General features: G+C 43.2%; 1 protein-coding gene across 4 annotated transcripts in view; it reads right to left on the bottom strand.

The window, feature by feature from the left end:
• YES1 (YES proto-oncogene 1, Src family tyrosine kinase) overlaps nucleotides 1-19897 on the bottom strand; it is a 201345-nt gene that overhangs the window by 100361 nt on the left and 81087 nt on the right. For all 4 annotated transcript variants that reach the window (XM_029591089.1, XM_029591090.1, XM_029591092.1 and 1 more), the window contains one exon: nucleotides 8145-8411. In XM_029591089.1, coding sequence (XP_029446949.1) covers nucleotides 8145-8411 — 267 coding nt within the window. The remainder of the gene's footprint in view (nucleotides 1-8144; nucleotides 8412-19897) is intronic.

Raw genomic sequence — 19897 nt, 5'->3', positions numbered from 1 at the left:
GTAATACAAGGAATCCACCACAAAGCATAAATAAAGTCAGTGGGAGGGATGGATGGGGATACGAGCATAAGCTTCCTTCAAATCCAGGGCACACATCCACCACCCCCTTCCGGATGAAGGGAAGAATTGTGAAGGGAGTTCATTTTGAATTTCTCACTATGCAGATTCTTGCTCAGACTTCTTAAATCCAGGATGGGTCTCAATCCCTCGGTTTTCTTGGGGATAAGGAATTAGCAGGAGTAGAACCCCTGGCCATACTGATGGGATAAAACAGTTTCTATCGCTTGTTCACTGTTAGTGTTTGAGATAGTTGTGGGTGGATCCTCGGGCCGGTGGCAGATGACCACGCCCCCGGGGGAAGATACCGAGAGGGACCACCGGTCAGGCTCAGAGTTTGGAGACAGACACACACTAGTTCTTTTATTAAACAGTATATTGAACCACCAGAGGTGGCAGTAGTGAGCTGGAAGTGCCTGGCTGGGCTGTAGTCCCTCAGATACTGGAACAGCGATCCTGGATAACTGAGCTGTAGAGAAACTGAATATAGTGAGTAGGCAGGGTATGCAGAGTTCAGGAACAGAACCTTGATGGTAACTCTCACACAATAGACTCTTAGAAGCAGCCCAGGAGCTGGAAATGAATTGGGCCCTTGAGGAGCGAGTACCTGGTTCCAGGGAACATTCAGAGAGAGATGGTAACTCAATGGTGTTGTAGGCAGCGAAGACTTCCTGGCAGAAGTGGTATTCAGTAGCAAGTCCGGGAACGTGGGCCCTTGAGGAGCGAGTACCGGTTCCAGACTGCGACCTGAAAAACAAGAGAGAGAGCGAGGCCCCCAAGGAGCGGGTACCTCTGGTAAAGTCCGAGGAGGCAGAGCAGCAAGGTATGCAGAGAGCGAATCCCATCCACAGTGATACCTGGAGGAAGCTAGGAATCCTTTCCTTTGCTAACTTGATTAGTTAGCGAATTCAGAGACCTTAAGTATCCGGTGAGGATGACATCATCTCAGGGGGACGCCCCGAGCTTCGCGCCACTGCTGGTACTTGAGTCTGGGCCGGGCCGCGCTGCACGCTTGTGCCCTTAGACTTCTGGGAAACATGGCGGAGTGCAGTGTCTAGCCAGTCCGGGGACGCCGGCAAGATGATGCCACGGCGGCCAAACTTCCATCAAGCAAAGAGGCAGTCGCCAACGAGGTAAGATGGGCATAGTGGAGACCGGGCAGCGACGGTCGCAACAGTTCACAGAAGAGATTCCACCTCCAGGCAGTCCTGTGCTGAGTGAGATGGATCTGGATCGTAGGCTAAGCAATAAGGAAGCACAGAAGTTGGGAGAAATGTAAGTGGTATCCAGACTCCACAATTTTGAGAACCCACTGGTCTTTGGTAATCTTGCGCCATTCCTCTCCCCTACTGGCCAGGACAGTAAAAAAAAAAAACAAAACAAAAAAACAAAGAAAAACTTGGCCCAGGCTTAGGTTTGGCCTGTTGTGCAGCTTTAACTGATGGAGTTCTTGCTGTTGACTTTGGGCTGGAAGCTGTTGCTGCTGCAGAAGCAGAGGCAGGATCCGGTAACTCAAATTGCCAGAAGAGGTATCTCTGGAAGTACGAGCTTTTAAAAACATAATGGAGCCAGCATGAAGTAGACTGTTGCTCTGGGCTGGTTGAGAGGAACTGGACCTCCAGGGATTGCGCTTTGACTTGAGCAACTGTTTCCCTGAGCTTATTTCTGAAGAGGTGGTCTCCCAGGCAGGGGATGCCCATTAGCTTATCATAGAGACAGCATCCTGTAAATGTGCCCCTATAGAGACAGATTAAGAGCGGGCAGTTGTGTCAAAACTTCACAAATTGGGAAAATAAAATGGCATATACACTCTTCCACATCTAGAAACAGCTGTGGATATGCTGAGTTGGTATCACCTGATGGAAGGAATGGCTTCAGTTTTTGCATGTAACCAGGTATTGAACCATATATAATTGGCGAGCAGAAATACGTGCACTGAGCATGGATCTCTGGAATACTTTCTTACCAAGATTGCCTAGTAACCTGGGATCCTTTCCAGGTGGAATATTGGAAAATATTCTTGTTTTCTTGCTCTGAAGATTAGACTCTGGTTACTACTGATTGATTTGCTAGTTTTACTACTCTGTAACCCGGAGACTTCTGAAGACTAGTTTCCTTGCTACTGAGGTACAGGAAATCTATTTCTCCTACATTCTTGCTTGAACTTTTGCAGATTACCATGGATTGAAACGGCTGCTGCCTTAGATGAGTTCTCTAGATTTGAAGTCTTTAGCATGAGGATCTTTGACCTTACAATCACTGACTCCAAGCACTGTACCCAGCTTGTCAAGAGATCTGAAATAAGAGAGGTCCTCAAGCAAAGACAAGTGTAGGGGATCAGATGTATCCCCTGTTGAACCCTCTTCAGATCCAAGGGAGGAGGGAATACTGATCCAGGACAACAATGATGAATTTGGTGACTGATGAGGGAACTTGGTTAACCTCTTCAGACTGGCTGAATACCGATGCCAAGTATCTACGACTAGAATCACTCGTAGGGAGATCTAATGGACTGTCCTCACTAAGTGGGGAAGCTGAGAGACTCTTTCTTAGAAGAGTAAATCTGATATCTTGGAAAGGAGAGGTTGGAGAGTACCCTTATCCTTAGAAGCTACAGAAGAAAGTTTTCACCAGTTCCGCCACTTGATCCAAGGGACAGCATGCTCTTTGGCTGAGCTTTGGAGGTGGAATATCTTCTTCTGATACCAGAATGGAATCCCCTTGCACCTCCTCTAGATTTTGCAAGAAATGCACTGGAAGCCAGTTCAAAATTAAAGGGACTGTGGAACAAATGGGATCTGGCATCTCTATATGAAGGCTTTGCTCCAACAATCTAGATGGTGACATTGTTCTGGTAATCAATGGAGATAAAGTGTATTATATCACCTACTGTCCCCAAACAATCCAACTATCCATATGGGAGTTACTGGTAAAGTAGAGAACAACTGAGTTGGCAGTACCGTGGCCCAGTGTGTTGACAATGGAGCAGTCTGTTCCAATACTTGGATTGTTAATGATGTCAAAGCTCAATGTGCTGCATGCTCCTGAGCTCGGTGCGACCAGGACTTACACGTTGCAGTTTTGTGTGCCAAAGGTGCTCATGTTTTGTGGTTTGACAAAGCCCTATGCATCACTGGGACTGGTGCGCCAGCTACATTGATGGCGCCAGATGTGCTGCCAGTTCTGCAGAATGGTTTTTTTTTTATATTTTGGGTTGGTTGACCCAGAGAACTTGGCCTGTTCCACCGATGGGGGAAGTTCTTGGAGGAGTTCCTGCTCAACGCTACATCCGGGGAACATGAAGAGGATCTGCTCTGAGAGGTGACTGGAGCTCCTCAGAGCTTATGTATTTCTTCCATTTTCCTTTCCCTGGACTTCTGTGACCACGGAAACATACAGCCACAGTAATAGTTTACCTAGTCATGGTCTGGTCTAAGGCAGTAGTAACAGACATGTCCGTCTGTAATGGACATCATTCTACCACACGTACAGTCTTTGAAACCACTGATGAGAGCTTCTTGGATCTCTACATTTTCTCCTTCCTTTTTTATATAGCTCTTAGAAGTGCTGTTTGGGAGGGTGCTGAGGCAGCAAGGCAATGAAATAATTATATTTTTCATACTTTTTTCATGTAAGATGAACACATTTTCAGAAAGAGGGAGGGGTACATGTCCATGGAGCTCATGAGGCTGCACGGGAACTCCTACACATGCTCAATAGAGCAAAAGCTCTGTCTGTTTCGCACTGTCAGATGACATCACTCACTTGTCATGGCTAATTCAGCCCTGCTTTTCGACAGAGAAGTGAGGATGCAATAAAAGAACAAAGTAAAAAAAAAAATTAATGCTGCCTTATGGAAGACAGAAGTGAAGTCAATTACAATTCATAAAATTGCATAAATAAAAGTGCAAATTCTTCCTACTGATCATCTGTTGTCTATACTGCCTGAGTTTAGAGGTGGGAGAAAAGAAAAGCCCTAAGCACAGAAGACAGTGAATGGATATTCTTGGGGGGAAACAGACTACTTAGATTAGTTTCCACACATGTTGTATGTTATTCTATATCTCATGCTGACCTGTAAGCTCACGTGAACTGATGACAGTATAAGGAGAGAAGGAGCAAACATGGAGGATGAATTTGCAGGTTGTCGGGTAAAAATGAAACACATGAATAACAAACTAGAATATTTAACCTTAAATAAAAAGACGTTACGACAAAATCAGTGAAGGATGGAGGGCTGAAATAGTATTCCATCTCTGCAAACCTATACCCTGGAGAAAACCACTCATGGACACTGCCCATGCTCCATGGCGTCCTCCCAGCCAAGTGGTGCCCTGGCAGAGCCTCGTGGGGTTCTGTAATACAAACTCTTGGCACAGCTGCATTGAGCTGGCGGACTTCAGGAAAAGGGGGAGCAGCTGCTCTGGAGGCAGAATCTGCATTGGTTCACAATCCCACATGCGGTACAAGTGTCGACATTTCAGAAGACAGCGCCCCACGCACCTCTGCCAGGACACCAGTCAGCTGATGTTAGAGTGAAAATGCAGGGCACCAAGTTGGGTTTCACTTTAATCCTTGAGTGTCGTGTCCTGCATTAATTTATGTCCCCCGACAAAATGCAACTCAAGCTGGCACTGCAGCCTAAGGCTGCTTGCTGCCCACATAGTAGAAAAAGGCTTACAGAGAAGTCGGAGACAAAAAACAAAATCAAATATTAGACAAAGCAAAATAAATAAAAGCAAGCAAATACGCAAAAAAGAAATCTGAAAGCAAAAAAATCTACACAAAAATGCAACCCTCCCTATCCCATGCAAACCTCCCTCTCTCCCCCCCAAAAAACCCAAACAGAAGAGGACAAAGAAAAGATAATTTTCTCCCTTGGTTCTTAAAAATGTAGCCTAGTGTTCAAGTTTTACAAATAGTTTTCCACCCATGTTAACATTTATGCAATGTATCCCATTTGCTGAATGCCATATAGTTGAAGACTTCATCTATATCTAGTAATACACTCAAATTCAGTACAAGAAATAATGATTTGATCCAAATTTTGTTATGACTGCCATCAGCATTATGTATAGCACAGGGATGGATCACAGAGAACCTTAAATGTATTTCTAGCATATGATAAGTATGCGCAAATTAAACGATGATTGAATCTGTAAGCCACTGGATAGCTTAAACATTAGTGCATTTTATAGTCTTAGTACACCTTGAGGGGGGCAAACATTATAATTGTTTGCAATGTGATCCATTGTCAGATTTGGGTGGCAATAATCACACTTTGGAGATTTTATTTATACCAATATTGACTGGGTAAATGTCTCGTCAGGACATGCTAGGGAGGTAAAGGAGCCTAAATGCCACAATTGACTGCTTCATGGAACAGCTGGTCCTGGAACAGATGAGAAGATTGACTACCCTAGATCCAATTCTCATTGCAACGCAAGACCTAGTGCGAGAGGTAACACTGGCAAGGCCTTTTTGCAATAGTGATCATAACATCCAAATTTAAGATAATCATTAAAAGGAGGACTGCAGTAGGATTAAAAAAAGGAGACACTGATAAAATGAAGAAATTAGAAAATGCCAAAAGATGCAGTGCATGCTGTAAAAACATCTTTGAAGTCCAGATAAAACGTATTCAATGCATAAAAGTTAAAGAGACGACCAAATGATTGTCAGCATGGTTAAGTGGTGAGGTGAAAAAAAGCTACTAAATAAAGCCAAAAGGACATCTTACAAAAACTGGAAGATGGATCCAACTGAAGAAAATAGGGAATGGCATAAGTACTAACAAATTAGATGTAAAGCATTAACAAAGCAGGCCAAAAGAGAATGGGAAAAACAAAAAGCTTGCTACAGAGGCAAAAACTCAAAATAAAAACGTTTTCATGTGTATTCAAAGCAAGAAGCCTGTAAGGAAGTCAGTTGGACCCCTAGATCAGCGCTTCTCAACCAATGTGTCGCGTCTCCCATTGAACTTTCCTTTTGCCTTTTTCCAGCCCTTGCGGGCCAATTGGAAGCCTCCTTTATCCCTACCCCCCACTGCCCGACAGGAAGCCTCCTTCATTCTGCCTGCCCCCGCGCAGCAGCGAAGAGGAAACCAGACCCTGACCGAAGCCACCATGGGAGCCCATCCCTGTGGTGGCGAAAAAAGAAGGCCCACCGGAGTAAAGCCACGGTGGAACTGGAGCCCATCCCTGCAGTGAAGGAAGAAGTTGTTTTTGATGAGAGCTTGTGTGTCTGTGGGTGTGAATGGAAGCCTGGGTGAGAGCTGGTGTGCATGGGTGCAAGAGCATTTGTGTGTGACTGAGAGCTTGTATATAAGAGAGCATGAGTGTTATTGAGAGAGAGACCGGTAAGGAAGATGACTGGTGTGAAAGAGATCGAGACTGGTCGTAGGGTCTAGTGTGTGTGTGTCTGTTTGTCTGGTTGTGGGCGTTAAGGAAATGGACCGAGGACAGAGCTTCAGCAGCCCTTGCTGCTCCTGGTGAGTGCTATTGGCCTGGAACGGAAAGGAGTAGGAGAGTTGCTGAAGAAGGTAAGTAAAGGTGGCTTTTTAAATTTATTTTTCTTGATTAACTGCCATTTTAATTATTGGGTATTATGCAATGTTTTGAAATATTTTATTGATATTTGGACATGTTTTAATAATTTTTATGAGTTTTTAATTGTTGGATATTATTCTGTTCAGCAGCTGTTTTGTAACATTTTTAGTATAGCTTTACAATTATTTCTGTGTGGGGCTCTATAGCAGTTTGGCTTATTCTGTTTTCCCAATAGGAAATGTATTAGTGTTTAGGGTCTGGTTTAATAGTTGTATTTCTTAGATAGGATTGTTACTGGTTGAGTGTGTTCCATAATGCAGGTGTAACTATGTGCGGGTTAGTTTGTATGCATTATTGCAAATCCTGAGAGTCTGTTAGGTGCTATATTTCTCTTTCCATTTCTCAAGGTTCGCACTTCATGCAGAGTGGCTTTTTTGGTTTTCCATTCCAGTTTCTGTCTCCATATTTATAATTTGTAGTTTTTCTGTACTTGGTGAAGGTCAATTCTGGGTGTGTGACAGAGGTCAGGTATTTTACTAGCATGAAGGCATTTGTATCAATCTTATTTGTTGTGTTTTCTCAATAGGATATGCATTAGTGGTAAATTACTGTCGTTTCATAAGGAAGGCTATTGTGCCTGGTATTAAAGGGAGTTTGTTTTGCTTTTACTGGGATATCATCAGAACCAGAATATCCATTTTGTATGACGAGTTGTACAGGGTAATGCCCTAGATCTGCTCTGCGCTCATTGCTGAGGGTTGAGGGGATTCCTATAGATGTAGAGTGTATGTTTACATTTAGCCCCGTGATGGTCACATGTTAAGTGTGTCATGCATGTGAGACCCATCTGTCAGGTGTGTCCCGGCCAAAAAAAAGGTTGAGATCCACTGTCCTAGATGACCAAGAGGTAAAATGGGTGCTCAGGGAAAACAAAGCCACAGCAGAAAAATTCAATTAGTTTTTTGCTTCAGTCTTTACTAAGGAAGGTGTTAGGAAGATACCTATGCTGGAAAACTTCTTCAAGGGTGATGATTCAGAGGAACCAAATCAAACCACGGGGAACTGGAAAGATGTAATAGAGCAAACTGACAAACTAAAGAGAGTAACAAATCACTGGTGCTGGATGGTATACACCCTAGATATGTTTGTCAACCTATAGTCTGATGCACATCAAACACTCAGGCTGCATATGATTCTTCCCTGTATATCATAGATGGATTAATCAGCTTGGCCCACTGAGATGTATATGCACACAAGTACAATGTATTCTATTAAAAACCTGAAATTTTTATTGGGAAAGGGCTCTATACATGAAAATCAGAGTTTACAGCATCAAAATTAAAATTTCAGGCCCAGTGAACTTTATTTCATCATCTTCTTTGCATGTTTCCCACACACATCTGGTCAAGCACAGTTCTCTTGCTAGCGCTTCGGGCCTTGATATCCCATTGAACAGTATTGACCCATGTCTTTTTTTTTTTTTGGTCTTCCTCTGGGACATTTCACTCACACTTAACAAGAAAAGAGAAAAATGCTTACCTGTTAGACTGCCAGGATAAGGACTCTGCCCAGCGGCGAAAGATGCTCCACCAAAAGGTGTCATCCCTGATGAGCCTCCAAATGGTGTCATGGAATGACTGTTGAAATTAGTGGATGGTCCCTTTATTGCAGGTGACTGTGTTGCTTGAGCGGGATCTGATCCATAATGGCCAACATGAGCAGTAGCAGGTTCTGGAGTGTTATCAGTCCTATATTTCATCGAAGGCCCCTTATCTTCTTTACTTTTAATGCATCCCATGATTGTTTCTGCAAATACGAAAGGGGAGAGGGAAGAAAGACTGCATCATTATGTTGCGATTTTTAAAAATAACAACCATGATAGGATAATACAGATTAGCATTTTGTATTCAAAGATCCTATAAGAGGATGCATTAAGATTACTCAGTTGTGTGAGAGAAAGTATTATGGCGAGTATGCACTAACTGAAAATATTTCTTGTCTAGGCTGGCTGCCTGGAATAGTGCATAGAGATGCTTGCTACCATGCAGGAGCTCATAGTTCAATATTTTTCTTAGCTCATTCAATTAAAAAGTTGTTTGCAAAAAAGAGCATCAACTAACAGTTTTGATGGTTAGTTGGAGAGGCAGAACAAGGACCACTTTGGATGCTACAAGTGGAATATAGTGAGATGATTAAAAAGACTCTGCATTGTCCTGGAGACTTAAGTTAAGAGTTCAGTTGGCAGTCAACCAATGAAACGAAAATGAAGCCCCCAGTTTAGGAAGAATAATTAGATGTTGGTGGTAAAAAGCACTTACAATATTTGGCACTAAAAATATTCTAGCATTGTCAGGCATTACTACACTGGAAGACAAGGCTCAAGGAGAATAAGTCATTAATTAAAAGCTTTTTTTTTTTTTTTTTTTTTAACATCCAACTTCATAAAACTCCTGTAAGCTGCTCCATTTTCATATGGTTAGTGAAAAAACCGTTTGGGACAGAGTCACCCAGGGATTTACAGGAGCATCTCCCATGTACACTATTTTATACGGGTGTATTAAGTCAGCCTATAGATGCTGCTTTTAAAAGGACAGCTGGGCTCCCTGTCCTGGGGGCTATGACTACCTCCTCCCCAGCATATTTTGCCTCAGAAGGCACTAGATTTGGGAAATGAATATGGGTCTCCTGCATGGCAGCAGGCAGCCCGATGACCGAGTCACGAGGCTGGCCTGCTATTTTTTTTATTTATTTATTTTTACTTTTCGGTTTCCTAGGACTATTCTGTTAAATAAGGAAATTCAGGTCCCCCTCCCAGGACACACTGAATGGCTCTGAATTTATTTCTCACTTTGAAGCTGTTTCACAAGAGCAAATTGGTTGCTACTGTTGTCATCAGTAGGCACCTCTATAACTAAGAATCAGCATTCTCCCTGCACAAAAATATTACACTGACCAGGTGCACATTCAGTCCAGTTTTAGAGCGTGCATCAACTTGAAGGTATCATTCCATGTAAAAGAGCTGTGTGCACACACGCATGCAAAAGGGAATGAGAAGTGCTTGAAATTCAGCATGCCTCTACTACTTAACACTTCTATAGCACTATCTGACGTATGCAGCGCTATACAAAAAGCATACAAGAGACCGTCTCCACTCAGTAGAGCTTACAATCTAATCAAGACAAACAAACAGGGCATAAGAGACTTGGGGAATTTCATTTATTAAAACAATGGTTAAAAATTAATGAGGCTGTAAGTTGAACAATCAGGGGTGAAGATTTACAAGCAGCCTCAGAAAAGTGGGGTTTTTTTTAAGATGAGATTTAAATAAGGCCAGAGAGGGAGCATGATGCACCAGCTCAGGAAGTCTATACCAAGCACATGGTGCAGCCAGGGGGAAAGCATGGAGTTAGGAATTGGTGGTAGAGCAGGGCACAGATTGGAGTGATTTGCCTGATGAGCAGAGTGCACAAGGAGGGGTGTAGAGAGAAATAAGAGGTGAGGTATTAAGGAGCTGCAGAGTGAAGGGCTCTTGTAGGTGATCAGGAGAAGCTTGAACTGATAGGGAGCCAATGTAGTGACTTGAGAAGAGGGAATATATGGGTGTAGCAACTTGGGTGAAAGAAGTTGTGCGGCTGAATTTTGAATATCTTATAGCGGAAAGAGATGGCTCACTGGGAGACCTGTGAGGAGCAGGTTGTATTAGTCTGTAGTGGGACTGAAGTAAAAGCTACAGGAGGGGGGAGAGCAGCAGTCCAATGCCATTACCGTGACATACTGTGCGAGGTGTATGGGATAAAAGCAACTGACGCAGAGTCCTTAGGTTTGCTGAGAGTTAGGAGGCAGAGAGTTTTTCTTGAGTTGTTTTTTCAGGCCCAGTCAGAGGAGCCAGGCAAGCCCTGCTTGGTGGTCCTGACCAGGGTCGGGAGGGATTCCTTTTCCAGGCTGGTTAGGATTTTTCCCCTCGGTCTATTTTTCGGGTTTTAAGGTTTTAAGTGATAAGGGCCTCACTGGACCCCCGGGCCTTTCTTGGACTCAGGGATTAGGGAACCCTTTGTGTCTGTGATGCCAGTGGATATGGAAGGCTTGCCCCTGAAGTGGTGGTGACCCCATTGTGAGGAGGAACTGCAGTGTTCAATTCAGTTGGGGATAAAAGACAGAGTTCAAGATCCAGGAGGAAGTTTTGGCTGCCCTTCCTTCCTGTTTGAAGCAGTTTGCCTCAAGGGGATTTCTCCCATCAGGGATCCAGAGAGAAGAAATAAAGAGACTGTGTAAGAACCAAGTGGAGATCCAAGTGATCTGCTAACTATGAGCAAAGGAAAGCAAAGATCACTGTGGACACCCATCCGGTATTTCACTACCCTGGGGAGAGAGAGAGAGGGAGGATTTGCTCTCTGTGCCATAGACTCTAACATTTTTATCAGACTGAAAGGGGTTTTTGATCAGTCTAAATAAACCCTATCCACCTGGGACCTCCACTTTAACTAATCCAAGAAAGTGGATGATTCTCTGGTCCTACTATGAGAGTCCTGCACAGATAGAAGGAAGAGACTGTGAGGAAACAAAACAAGTCTGTGGTGCTGCAGTTTGAGTTATTGTGCCATTCATCACCGTTGTTTGAACGGTAAAGACTTTAATTTTGGACATTAACACAGTGACTCCAGCATATTTATTTGGGCACACAGAAAGAGAAGTGACCCCTCTCCCAGGGATAATCAAGAGGAAGTTAAGTCACCCCTGCACCGGCACCCGAAAGGACACCTTTCTTCCCTCAGCCAAAAAGATTCACACATTGGGGAAGGGTTTCCTGCCCCAAAGAACTTACAAAAAAAACTTTTATGGCCCTACCCGTGCAGGACAGGCACACCGGGGTGGGGGGTGACATTGGAAACAGAGTGGGATTCTACAGGAAGCACGAGAAAGGGAGAGAAGAGGGCGGGAGAAGGGGACTAGCGATAAGATTGGAGGAGTAAGAGAATATGTAGAAAAGAGGTAAAGGTGTCCAGGATATGAGGTGCTGCCAGGAGAGTGGAGGTAGCTGGATAAGATGAACAAATCTTTAATGTTCAAGAGCAGTGGACAGTGCAGATGAGACAATGGCAGGTGAGCATTGAATGTAGGGAATAGGGAGTGAGCTTGAGGTTATTAGTGGTTTGCAGCAGGGAATAAGACTGGGAAGGATTAGCATCAGGAAAAGGAAATGTAGGGGAGCAACAGGAAATAAAGAGGGGCCTGCAGCCTCTCCAGTACCTGGTCAGCTGCTTGATAAACCTGGGGTGGGAGCAGCTCAGGCCTGAGTTGGGTTATGGTGACTTCCAGAGTCGACCACCAAGGCAGCTGGGAGAAGGATGCAGATTGGCTGCAACCTTCCCTCCTCCAACTTGTGCTTTTGGTAAAAGCTTAGAACTCCTCCCCCACCCCCCCTTCAATTTTCTGGCAGTATGGGTACCACTTTTTGACTTCATGCCCTTCCTCGATGGTATGAGAAAGCACCCATCAATAGGTGAGATTAACATCCTAGAAGGGATAAAATAGAATAGCGGTATTTACATTAGGGTGGTCGTAAGTTATTCCACACTGGGTCAGACCAAGTGTCCATCAAGCCCAGTATCCTGTTTCCAACAGTGGCCAATCCAAGTGACAAGTACCTGGCAAGTACCCAAACATTAGATAGATCACGAGCTACTATTGCTTATTAATAAACTATAATAGCAGTTTATGGATTTATCCTCTAGGAACTTATCCAAAACTTTTTTAAAGCCAGTTACACTAATTGCTATAACCACATCCTCTGGCAATTGCACAGCTTAACTATGCGCGGAGTGAAAAAGAATTTTCTTTGATTTATGCTTGTAAGCCACATACTATATTGATATTAAAGTGTGTATAACACATCCCTGGAGAATATTTTAACTGTGAAAGCAAAAAAGTGTGAACATCTCTCAGTGGGCACATTTTGGGACACAAAGGAATTTTTCCAGAATTGAGCCCTGTATCTGCAATTTTGAAAACAGTTATGTTTATGTAACCCTAGCTTTTTAGTACTATTTCAATATATATCCATGCAGTGGATATATACTGAAATAAAAACAGAGTTCAAATGCCACAAACAGACTGCGTCCAGAAGATACCATTTGTAAGCTTTCATTACTTTTAAAAATTTTCAAAAAGGCCACATATTTTAAAATGACAGTCATTGTGTCGTTAATTAGAAATTAAAGCCTGTAAAAAGCAAACCCTTCTCAGAAAGGAATATTCTAAGCAGAAACTGCTGTGTGTTTTCTTTTTTTCTATATCTCCTACACTGTTTGGATTGAACATAAATGACATATGGCATGCCTGGGAAACAAACCAATGTGAGTAAAATAAAAAGTACACTAACTCCAAACAAGTTACTGAGAAAACAGAAATGCAACACACTTATGAGGCCTCTAGAAGTCATAAGCTCTACGTTTTTCACGACATCCTGCCACGTCTAATATACTAATGGCATCAACAAGGACTCTGTAAGAACATCTCCTATATCATCTCAAAGTTTAACTTCCATTCCTCTCAGTCCTCTCACCGAATCCTCCCCTCCTCTCCCCAGAATGGCCTTTATTCAAATCTCAATGTTCATTTGTAATATCTGATCATGTGAAGTCACCTTACAAGAAATTCGTGCATTTATCTTTTTTAAAAAAGCAGGGGAATATCACAGAATTGTTAAAACAAGATTCCCTACTTTTCCCTGAAGTACCAGACCAGTCATAAAAACATAAGCAGCACCATGCTGTGTCAGACCAAAATCCATCGAGTCCAGCATCCTGTCTCTGATGGTGGCCAATCCAGGTCCCAAGTACCTGGCAGACAGACAGAGAAAGTCAAAACAGGAAATATTTGTCCCTTAGATGGGAGACTTGTTAAAATACATGCATCCAAAATGGCTTCACAGGCTTCCACATACAGAAGTCTACTGCTGCCCTATCTAAAGCATAAAAGGTAAAACACCAGAACTGAAACAAGTAAGTAAAACAAGTAAAAAAAAAACAAAAACTTAATTTAAAACAATGCAGTTGAAAGTGTTTCCAGAACAAATCACAATTTGAGCATAAGTGCTGTGAAACACAAACTCTCACAAATACACTTAACTGGGTTGTAGTTTTTCTACAAGGATTTACTTAAATATATGAGCATCAAACTTTTTGTAGCTCCGGCTCAAGAAAATTTAACTTTGTAAGAAAAAAGTAAGTTTGCTTACCTTAGTTTCCACAGATAGCAGGATGAATTAACCATTACACATGGGTGATCTCGTCCAGCAGCACTGATCAAATCATCTCTCCAAACTAGTAGAGCTCAACTGAACATGTGCAAGTGTTCCCATGTGGGTATTGCCTCATGAGCCTCCTCAGTCCATATCAGAGCTAAATCTAATTATGTAGTCGATTCTCCAGGAGGTGGACGAGTATTCCATGGCTAATTCATGCTATCTATGGAAAACACTGTTGGTAAGCAATCTTGGTTTTTCCATCAATAAGCAGGCATGAAGTAGCCAAAACATGTGAGGAGTCCCAAAATAAGAGCTGTAAGGATAGCAACTACTTAAAAACAACCTAACCACACCAAGTGAAGAGTAGACTAGTGGGTGAACAGGCTGCACAGAACGGTGCCCCCAAAGATGCTGTCTAGCCAGTAGTGGGATATGAAGGTGTGAACAGATGACCAAATAGTAGCTTTACAAATATCTTCAATAAACAGCTTGGTTCTTCCTTGATAAGCCTCATCAGAATTAATAATCTGTTCACCATTCAGCATATAAAAATACACTATACAGCCCCCTAGCAAATTGTACAGAATTTGTTTAGTACTGCCATTCCCAATCTGTTAAGATTATATAACACGAACAGCCAAGAAGACTGATAGTAAGGTAGAGTACTCTTTAGGTAATACTCAGGACTCTCATACAGTCTAAGAAGTGAAGAGCCTGTTGTTTGTGCACATGTGGTCTTCGAAAGAATAAAGGTAACACAATAGTTAAGATTAACGTGGAATGATCAGAAATGCCATGGTAGGTCAGACCAAGTTCTATCGAGCCCAGCATACTGTCTCAGATAATGGCCAGTTTGGGTTGCAAAACCCCAGCAGATCCTAAAAACTAGATCTATTTCTTGTTACTTGCTCCCAGGGATAACAAACTTTCTTTAGTCTACCTGGCTAATATCCTTTTATGGACTTTTCCTAAGCCTCTCTTAAAATTCTATGCTAGTTGTTTTGACCATGACCGCTGGCAAAAGATTCTACAATTTTGGAAGGAACATGGGGCAAGTTTGTAGAACCACTCTATTATGAAAACAGTGAAGGTATGGTGAATATTATACCAGAGCCTGTAGTTCATTTATTCTCTGTGCCAAAGTGATGGCCATGAGAAACATTTTCCAGGTCCAATGACACAAGAGGTTCAAAAGGAGGTTTCACGAGTTCAGCTAGGACTACACTGAGGTCCCAAGGTACTGGAGGTTTACTGACTGGAGGTTTGGAATATCAAGTCTTTTTATGAACTTTGATACCAAAGGGTGGAGAAAGATTGGAGCCCTTTCCACCTGCTGGTGATACAACACAACAGCATAGAGATGATTGAAGGGGTGTTAAGGCCTGAAGACGGCAAAACAGATACTGTAGAAGAGATACAACTGGTTGGTCCTAGTCAAGAACCTCTTCCATATGAAAATGTAGGATTTCTGGTTTCCTGGAAGAAATCAAAACATCCTCCACTGCTTTGAGGAAGAGTAATGAGAAAAATACTGTGTGTTCAACATTCACACCAGGAAGGGCCAGCACTAACAGGTTCAGATAGCAGAACCTGTCTGATCAAATTGACAGATAGATGATATATGGATACCACACTTGCTGTGGCCAGGCTAGTGCTAAGAAGATTATCCTCACCTTGTTTGGAAGGAACTTCTGGAAGTCCTGGTGTTTAGAGCAATCAGCAGACATGTAGACTGACTCTCCAGTTTAGATAATATGTAAGTGCTTGCAGCAGAACTTCTTTTTGTTGCCTTTTGAGGCAAACAGGTCGATCTTTGGACTACCCCTGAGACCGAGCAAGTCATCCATGATTCCTTGATCCAAGGACCACTTGTGTGTTTGTAACACTGCTCAGTAGTCCACCAACATATTCTGGTTTCCCAGAAGGAAGGGTGCCTGGACGTAGGCATTGGGATGCCCTGCCCATGCAAATACTGCACCATGTAGAGCTAGTGAACCGCAATCCAGGGTCTCAGCATGGATATTTGGAATAGTGTCCCCCGTCCCCAAACACATCCAACACTTTTGGATTCTTTCCAGGAGGCATGTTGGAAGTGACCACGAGTGCACTTGGCACATTTCAACACTACTCCACCACCACAGATTGGTGTGGTACTTGAACCATTCCAAACTCTGGGGAGGCCTAGCCCTGTACTTTAGGTCCAGTGTCTAGGCTAGTAGAAGTCATGAAGCCACATTCTCATCTGTGGGTCTATGAGAAGTTTGGGATAACTGTGGAGTCTGCTGGAAGTTAAAAGAACTAAAGAAGCCCGAAGACATCTGTTCTCATGTCCTATTCCTTTTTGACCCTGATGGCCAAATTCTTTGCCAGCTTATCCAAAAACTTGGACTAGCAGAGATTCTCCAGAGGAGAGGTAGACTGAGGCAAGACCAGCAGGGAGTTCTGAAGGAATTTCTGTGAACATCTTCCTCCTCTCCTGTCTGCAGGGGAACACTGAGCCATGAACCCAAACAATGAGGGTGATGAAGGACGAAATCTCTACTGGTCTGAGAGGGAAAAGTCCAGTAGGAACTAAGAATGAACCAATTTCACTTCTTCCCCTTCCAATTTGTGAAGGGACTCCCCTGGAGGAGGAGGCTCCAGCACCTAATGGTGAGGACTTACACCCAATGCTGGATAATCTTGAGAGAGGTACGCACTGCTCTGTGCCAGAGATGGAGGAGAGATATCCTCTTCAGAAACCCGGGTCGGTTTACCTGCATTAAAAAGGTAAATTTTCAAAGGAGTTACACATGTAAATGTAAAATACTATCACAGCAATTTTCAAAAATCATTTACTCGTATTAAGCACAATTAACGCTGGTAAAAAATCAATGTATTATATTGTAGCAATTTTCAAAACCCAACTTACATGGGTAAAGGCACTTAAATGTGTAAAACAGAGTTTTAAACATGTCAATGCTCTTGAAATTCAGGCCCCAATGGCTGCTGGTAAAGCAGAGGACACAATTGACCTCATGGCAGCTGTCAGCTCAGAGGTGCTCCATAGCAATTATGTCTCCGGCACCCTGATCCATGGGCAGCCCCAGCAGAAACTTCTTCCACGCCATAGCACAACTCTTGGGCATATGCACTGAAGCGCTCTGCTCCAACAAAATCAATAGCACCTTTATATGCCGTGCCAAGTGTATTGACTGCAAGCTAGAATGCGAGATCTATGCAAATGATACAGATTGCATCCTGGTCAGCCTTGGGTCCGGGTAAATATATGACGCAGCACCCTTGGAATCTTCTGCACCATAAAGTTTGATTGGACCTGAACAGATGAGGCCATCTCTCACCTTGGCATCGAGGAGGGGCCTGCTTCAATGGAGCCCTGTGTTGATGCTTCTTTTTTTGTTTGGCTCAGAGAAAAATGGCCCCAAAGGGGGGGGGGGGGGTTGCTTCACTATATTTAGATGCACTTCTCAGCACCTCACCCAGCGCCGCAGGCTTCCACACCACGCAGAACTCCTAATCAGAGACGGATCTGGGAACTGATGCCATGGGGGGTTTGGAGGGAGGAGGAAATGAGCTTTCCCATGCTCGTGGGAATGAGAAAGGAAAAACGCCTTTCTCGATTTACTGTGCCAAGAGCCTGATAACACCTTAAGAACATGCCATACTGGGTCAGACCAAGCCCAGCATCCTGTCTCCAACAATGGCCAATCCAGGCCATAAGAATCTGGCAAGTTCCCAAAAACTAAGGTCTATCCCATGTTACTGTGGTTAGTAATAGAAGTGTCTATTTTCAAAGTCAACTTAATTAATAGCAGGTAATGGACTTCTCCTCCAAGAACTTATCCAATCCTTTTTTAAGCACAACTACATTAACTGCACTAACCACAACTTTTGGCAACAAATTCCAGAGTTTAATTGTGCATTGAGTGAAAAAGAACCCTCTCCGACTAGTTTTACATTTTAAACACCTCTATCATATCCCCCCTCAGCCATCTCTTCTCCAAGCTAAAGAGCCCTAACCTCTTCAGCCTTTCCTCATAGGGGAGCTGTTCCATTCCCTTTATCATTTTGGTTGCCCTTCTCTGTACCTTCTCCATCGCAACTATATCTTTTTTGAGATGCGGCGACCAGAATTGTACACAGTATTCAAGGTGCGGTCTCGCCATGGAGCGATACAGAGGCATTACGACATTTAATAGCAGGAGGAAAAAGAGGAAAAGGGGAATTAGATTCAGATAGCAACCAACAAGGACATGAATTTTACGATCTGAGAAAACAAGTAACTTGTTGATGCAGCTGTTAACTACCCTTGACCAATAAGCCCGATACCTCTGATGCAACCCCAATATTGCTCTCTGCTTCAACGGCAAGAGGTAATGGACTCAGACAGTAACCAACGAGGGCCCTGAGTGACGGTTTGGGGAAACTAAGGATGGGAGTGACCTGTATGGCACGGCAGATGCTACCATAGGCTTGCTGGGCAGACTGAACAGACCGTTATATTCTATGTTTCTATATGTTTCTAAGAGCAGGCTCACTGTCGATACCACTGGATATCATCACTCCACATTATGGCTAATTTATGCCCGCTTGTTGACCGAGAAGCAGAAATGAGGACAAAGAGTTTACAAGCAGCAATTCTATTCTTTTCAAAATCCTGTGTCCTCATCATAGTTCTGCCATCAACTTGGTTTACAATATCCTGAAAATAAACATAGCCTTGAGGCATCTTAGGACAACCTCCTACAACGTGCCCAATAATACTGGGATTTGCAGCAAACTGATAGGAGCGAGCAGACAGATGAAAAAACTGCTTCCTCTGTGGTCTACTGTGATAATTCTTTGTAGTACAACCTCACCGAAAAAGCACTGAGGGTCAGATGTCTGACAAAAATAAAAATCAACCTACCAAAAACCAAGGGGGTGTACATAATATTCAGATCAGAAGAGATCAACTGAAGAACCATGAAAAAGAGAGACTTTGAAAAAAAGAAACAACATAAAGAACCACATCCAGTGCTGCCTGTGAACGGTATTCCGTGGAAGTCGGGGGCAGAAGTGGTGGAATTAGTAGTGGCCAGTGCGGGTCAGACACAAACCATAGTGATGGAATTACCAGTAGGCTGGGACAGCAATGCCAGCAAGACTATCAGCAGGCTAGGTACTATGGTGAGATTAGCAGCAGGCCACGAACAGCTGCACTGGCCGAATCAACAGTGCAGCAGCAATGTGTGAGGTGGGGCGGGGATGGAGAGAGTGAGAGAGAGAGACAGGCAGAATAGTGGTGGTGGGTGGGAGGGGAAATAAAAACTGGTGAGGGAAAAAGAGAGAGACAGGTGGGTCAGGCTGGAAGAGAGAGACAGACTAGTGGGGACAGATGGGGAGAAAGAGAGAGAGAGAATGGGCTTGGAGCTGTGAGCAAGCTCAGTAAGAACAAGCTTGTGGGACAGGATAGAGTGATGTAAATGAACTGAGGATCCCCAGACTTTTTGGAGGACAATAAGGGGTCTGCACTGCCAAAATAAAGGGTGGAAACTCCTGATCTAGACTTCTTCATGGAGGATGTCTCATGATCTCAGCAAATGCTTTTGTAAATATTATTTCCATTTACAACACCTATACATGAAGGACAAATTCAGAGCTCATGATTTACCCCTATCCCCCACCCAAATACAGGCCGAATATTAACATTCCCTAAAAAGGAGGAAAGAAAACATGAGGCGAAATCTTGCTGGCACCAATAATTGTATTCTTAATAAACTGAGTCTGGATAAGATGAGTTCCAATTTACACAAATTAGTGTAAATTGCAACATATGCACCTGGAAGCTTCCTGCAGCAGCTATTTACAGCAATGTTCCTGCAAAAAGGGAGTCTGACAGCATCATCTATAAGATGATTACTTTTAAGCAGCTTATAACCTTTCATTGGCTTCTTTGTACATAACAAATTGGTTGCAAAAATATTCAGGGTACCTTGAAGATTGTTTTGTTTAATTTTATTTTACATAAAACCATTTTATAAGCAGCAACTAATATGAGAAAGCT

The sequence above is a fragment of the Rhinatrema bivittatum genome, chromosome 2 (assembly GCF_901001135.1).
Source record: "Rhinatrema bivittatum chromosome 2, aRhiBiv1.1, whole genome shotgun sequence".
NCBI lineage: Eukaryota > Metazoa > Chordata > Amphibia > Gymnophiona > Rhinatrematidae > Rhinatrema > Rhinatrema bivittatum.
This window is presented reverse-complemented; position numbering and strand designations above follow the sequence as displayed.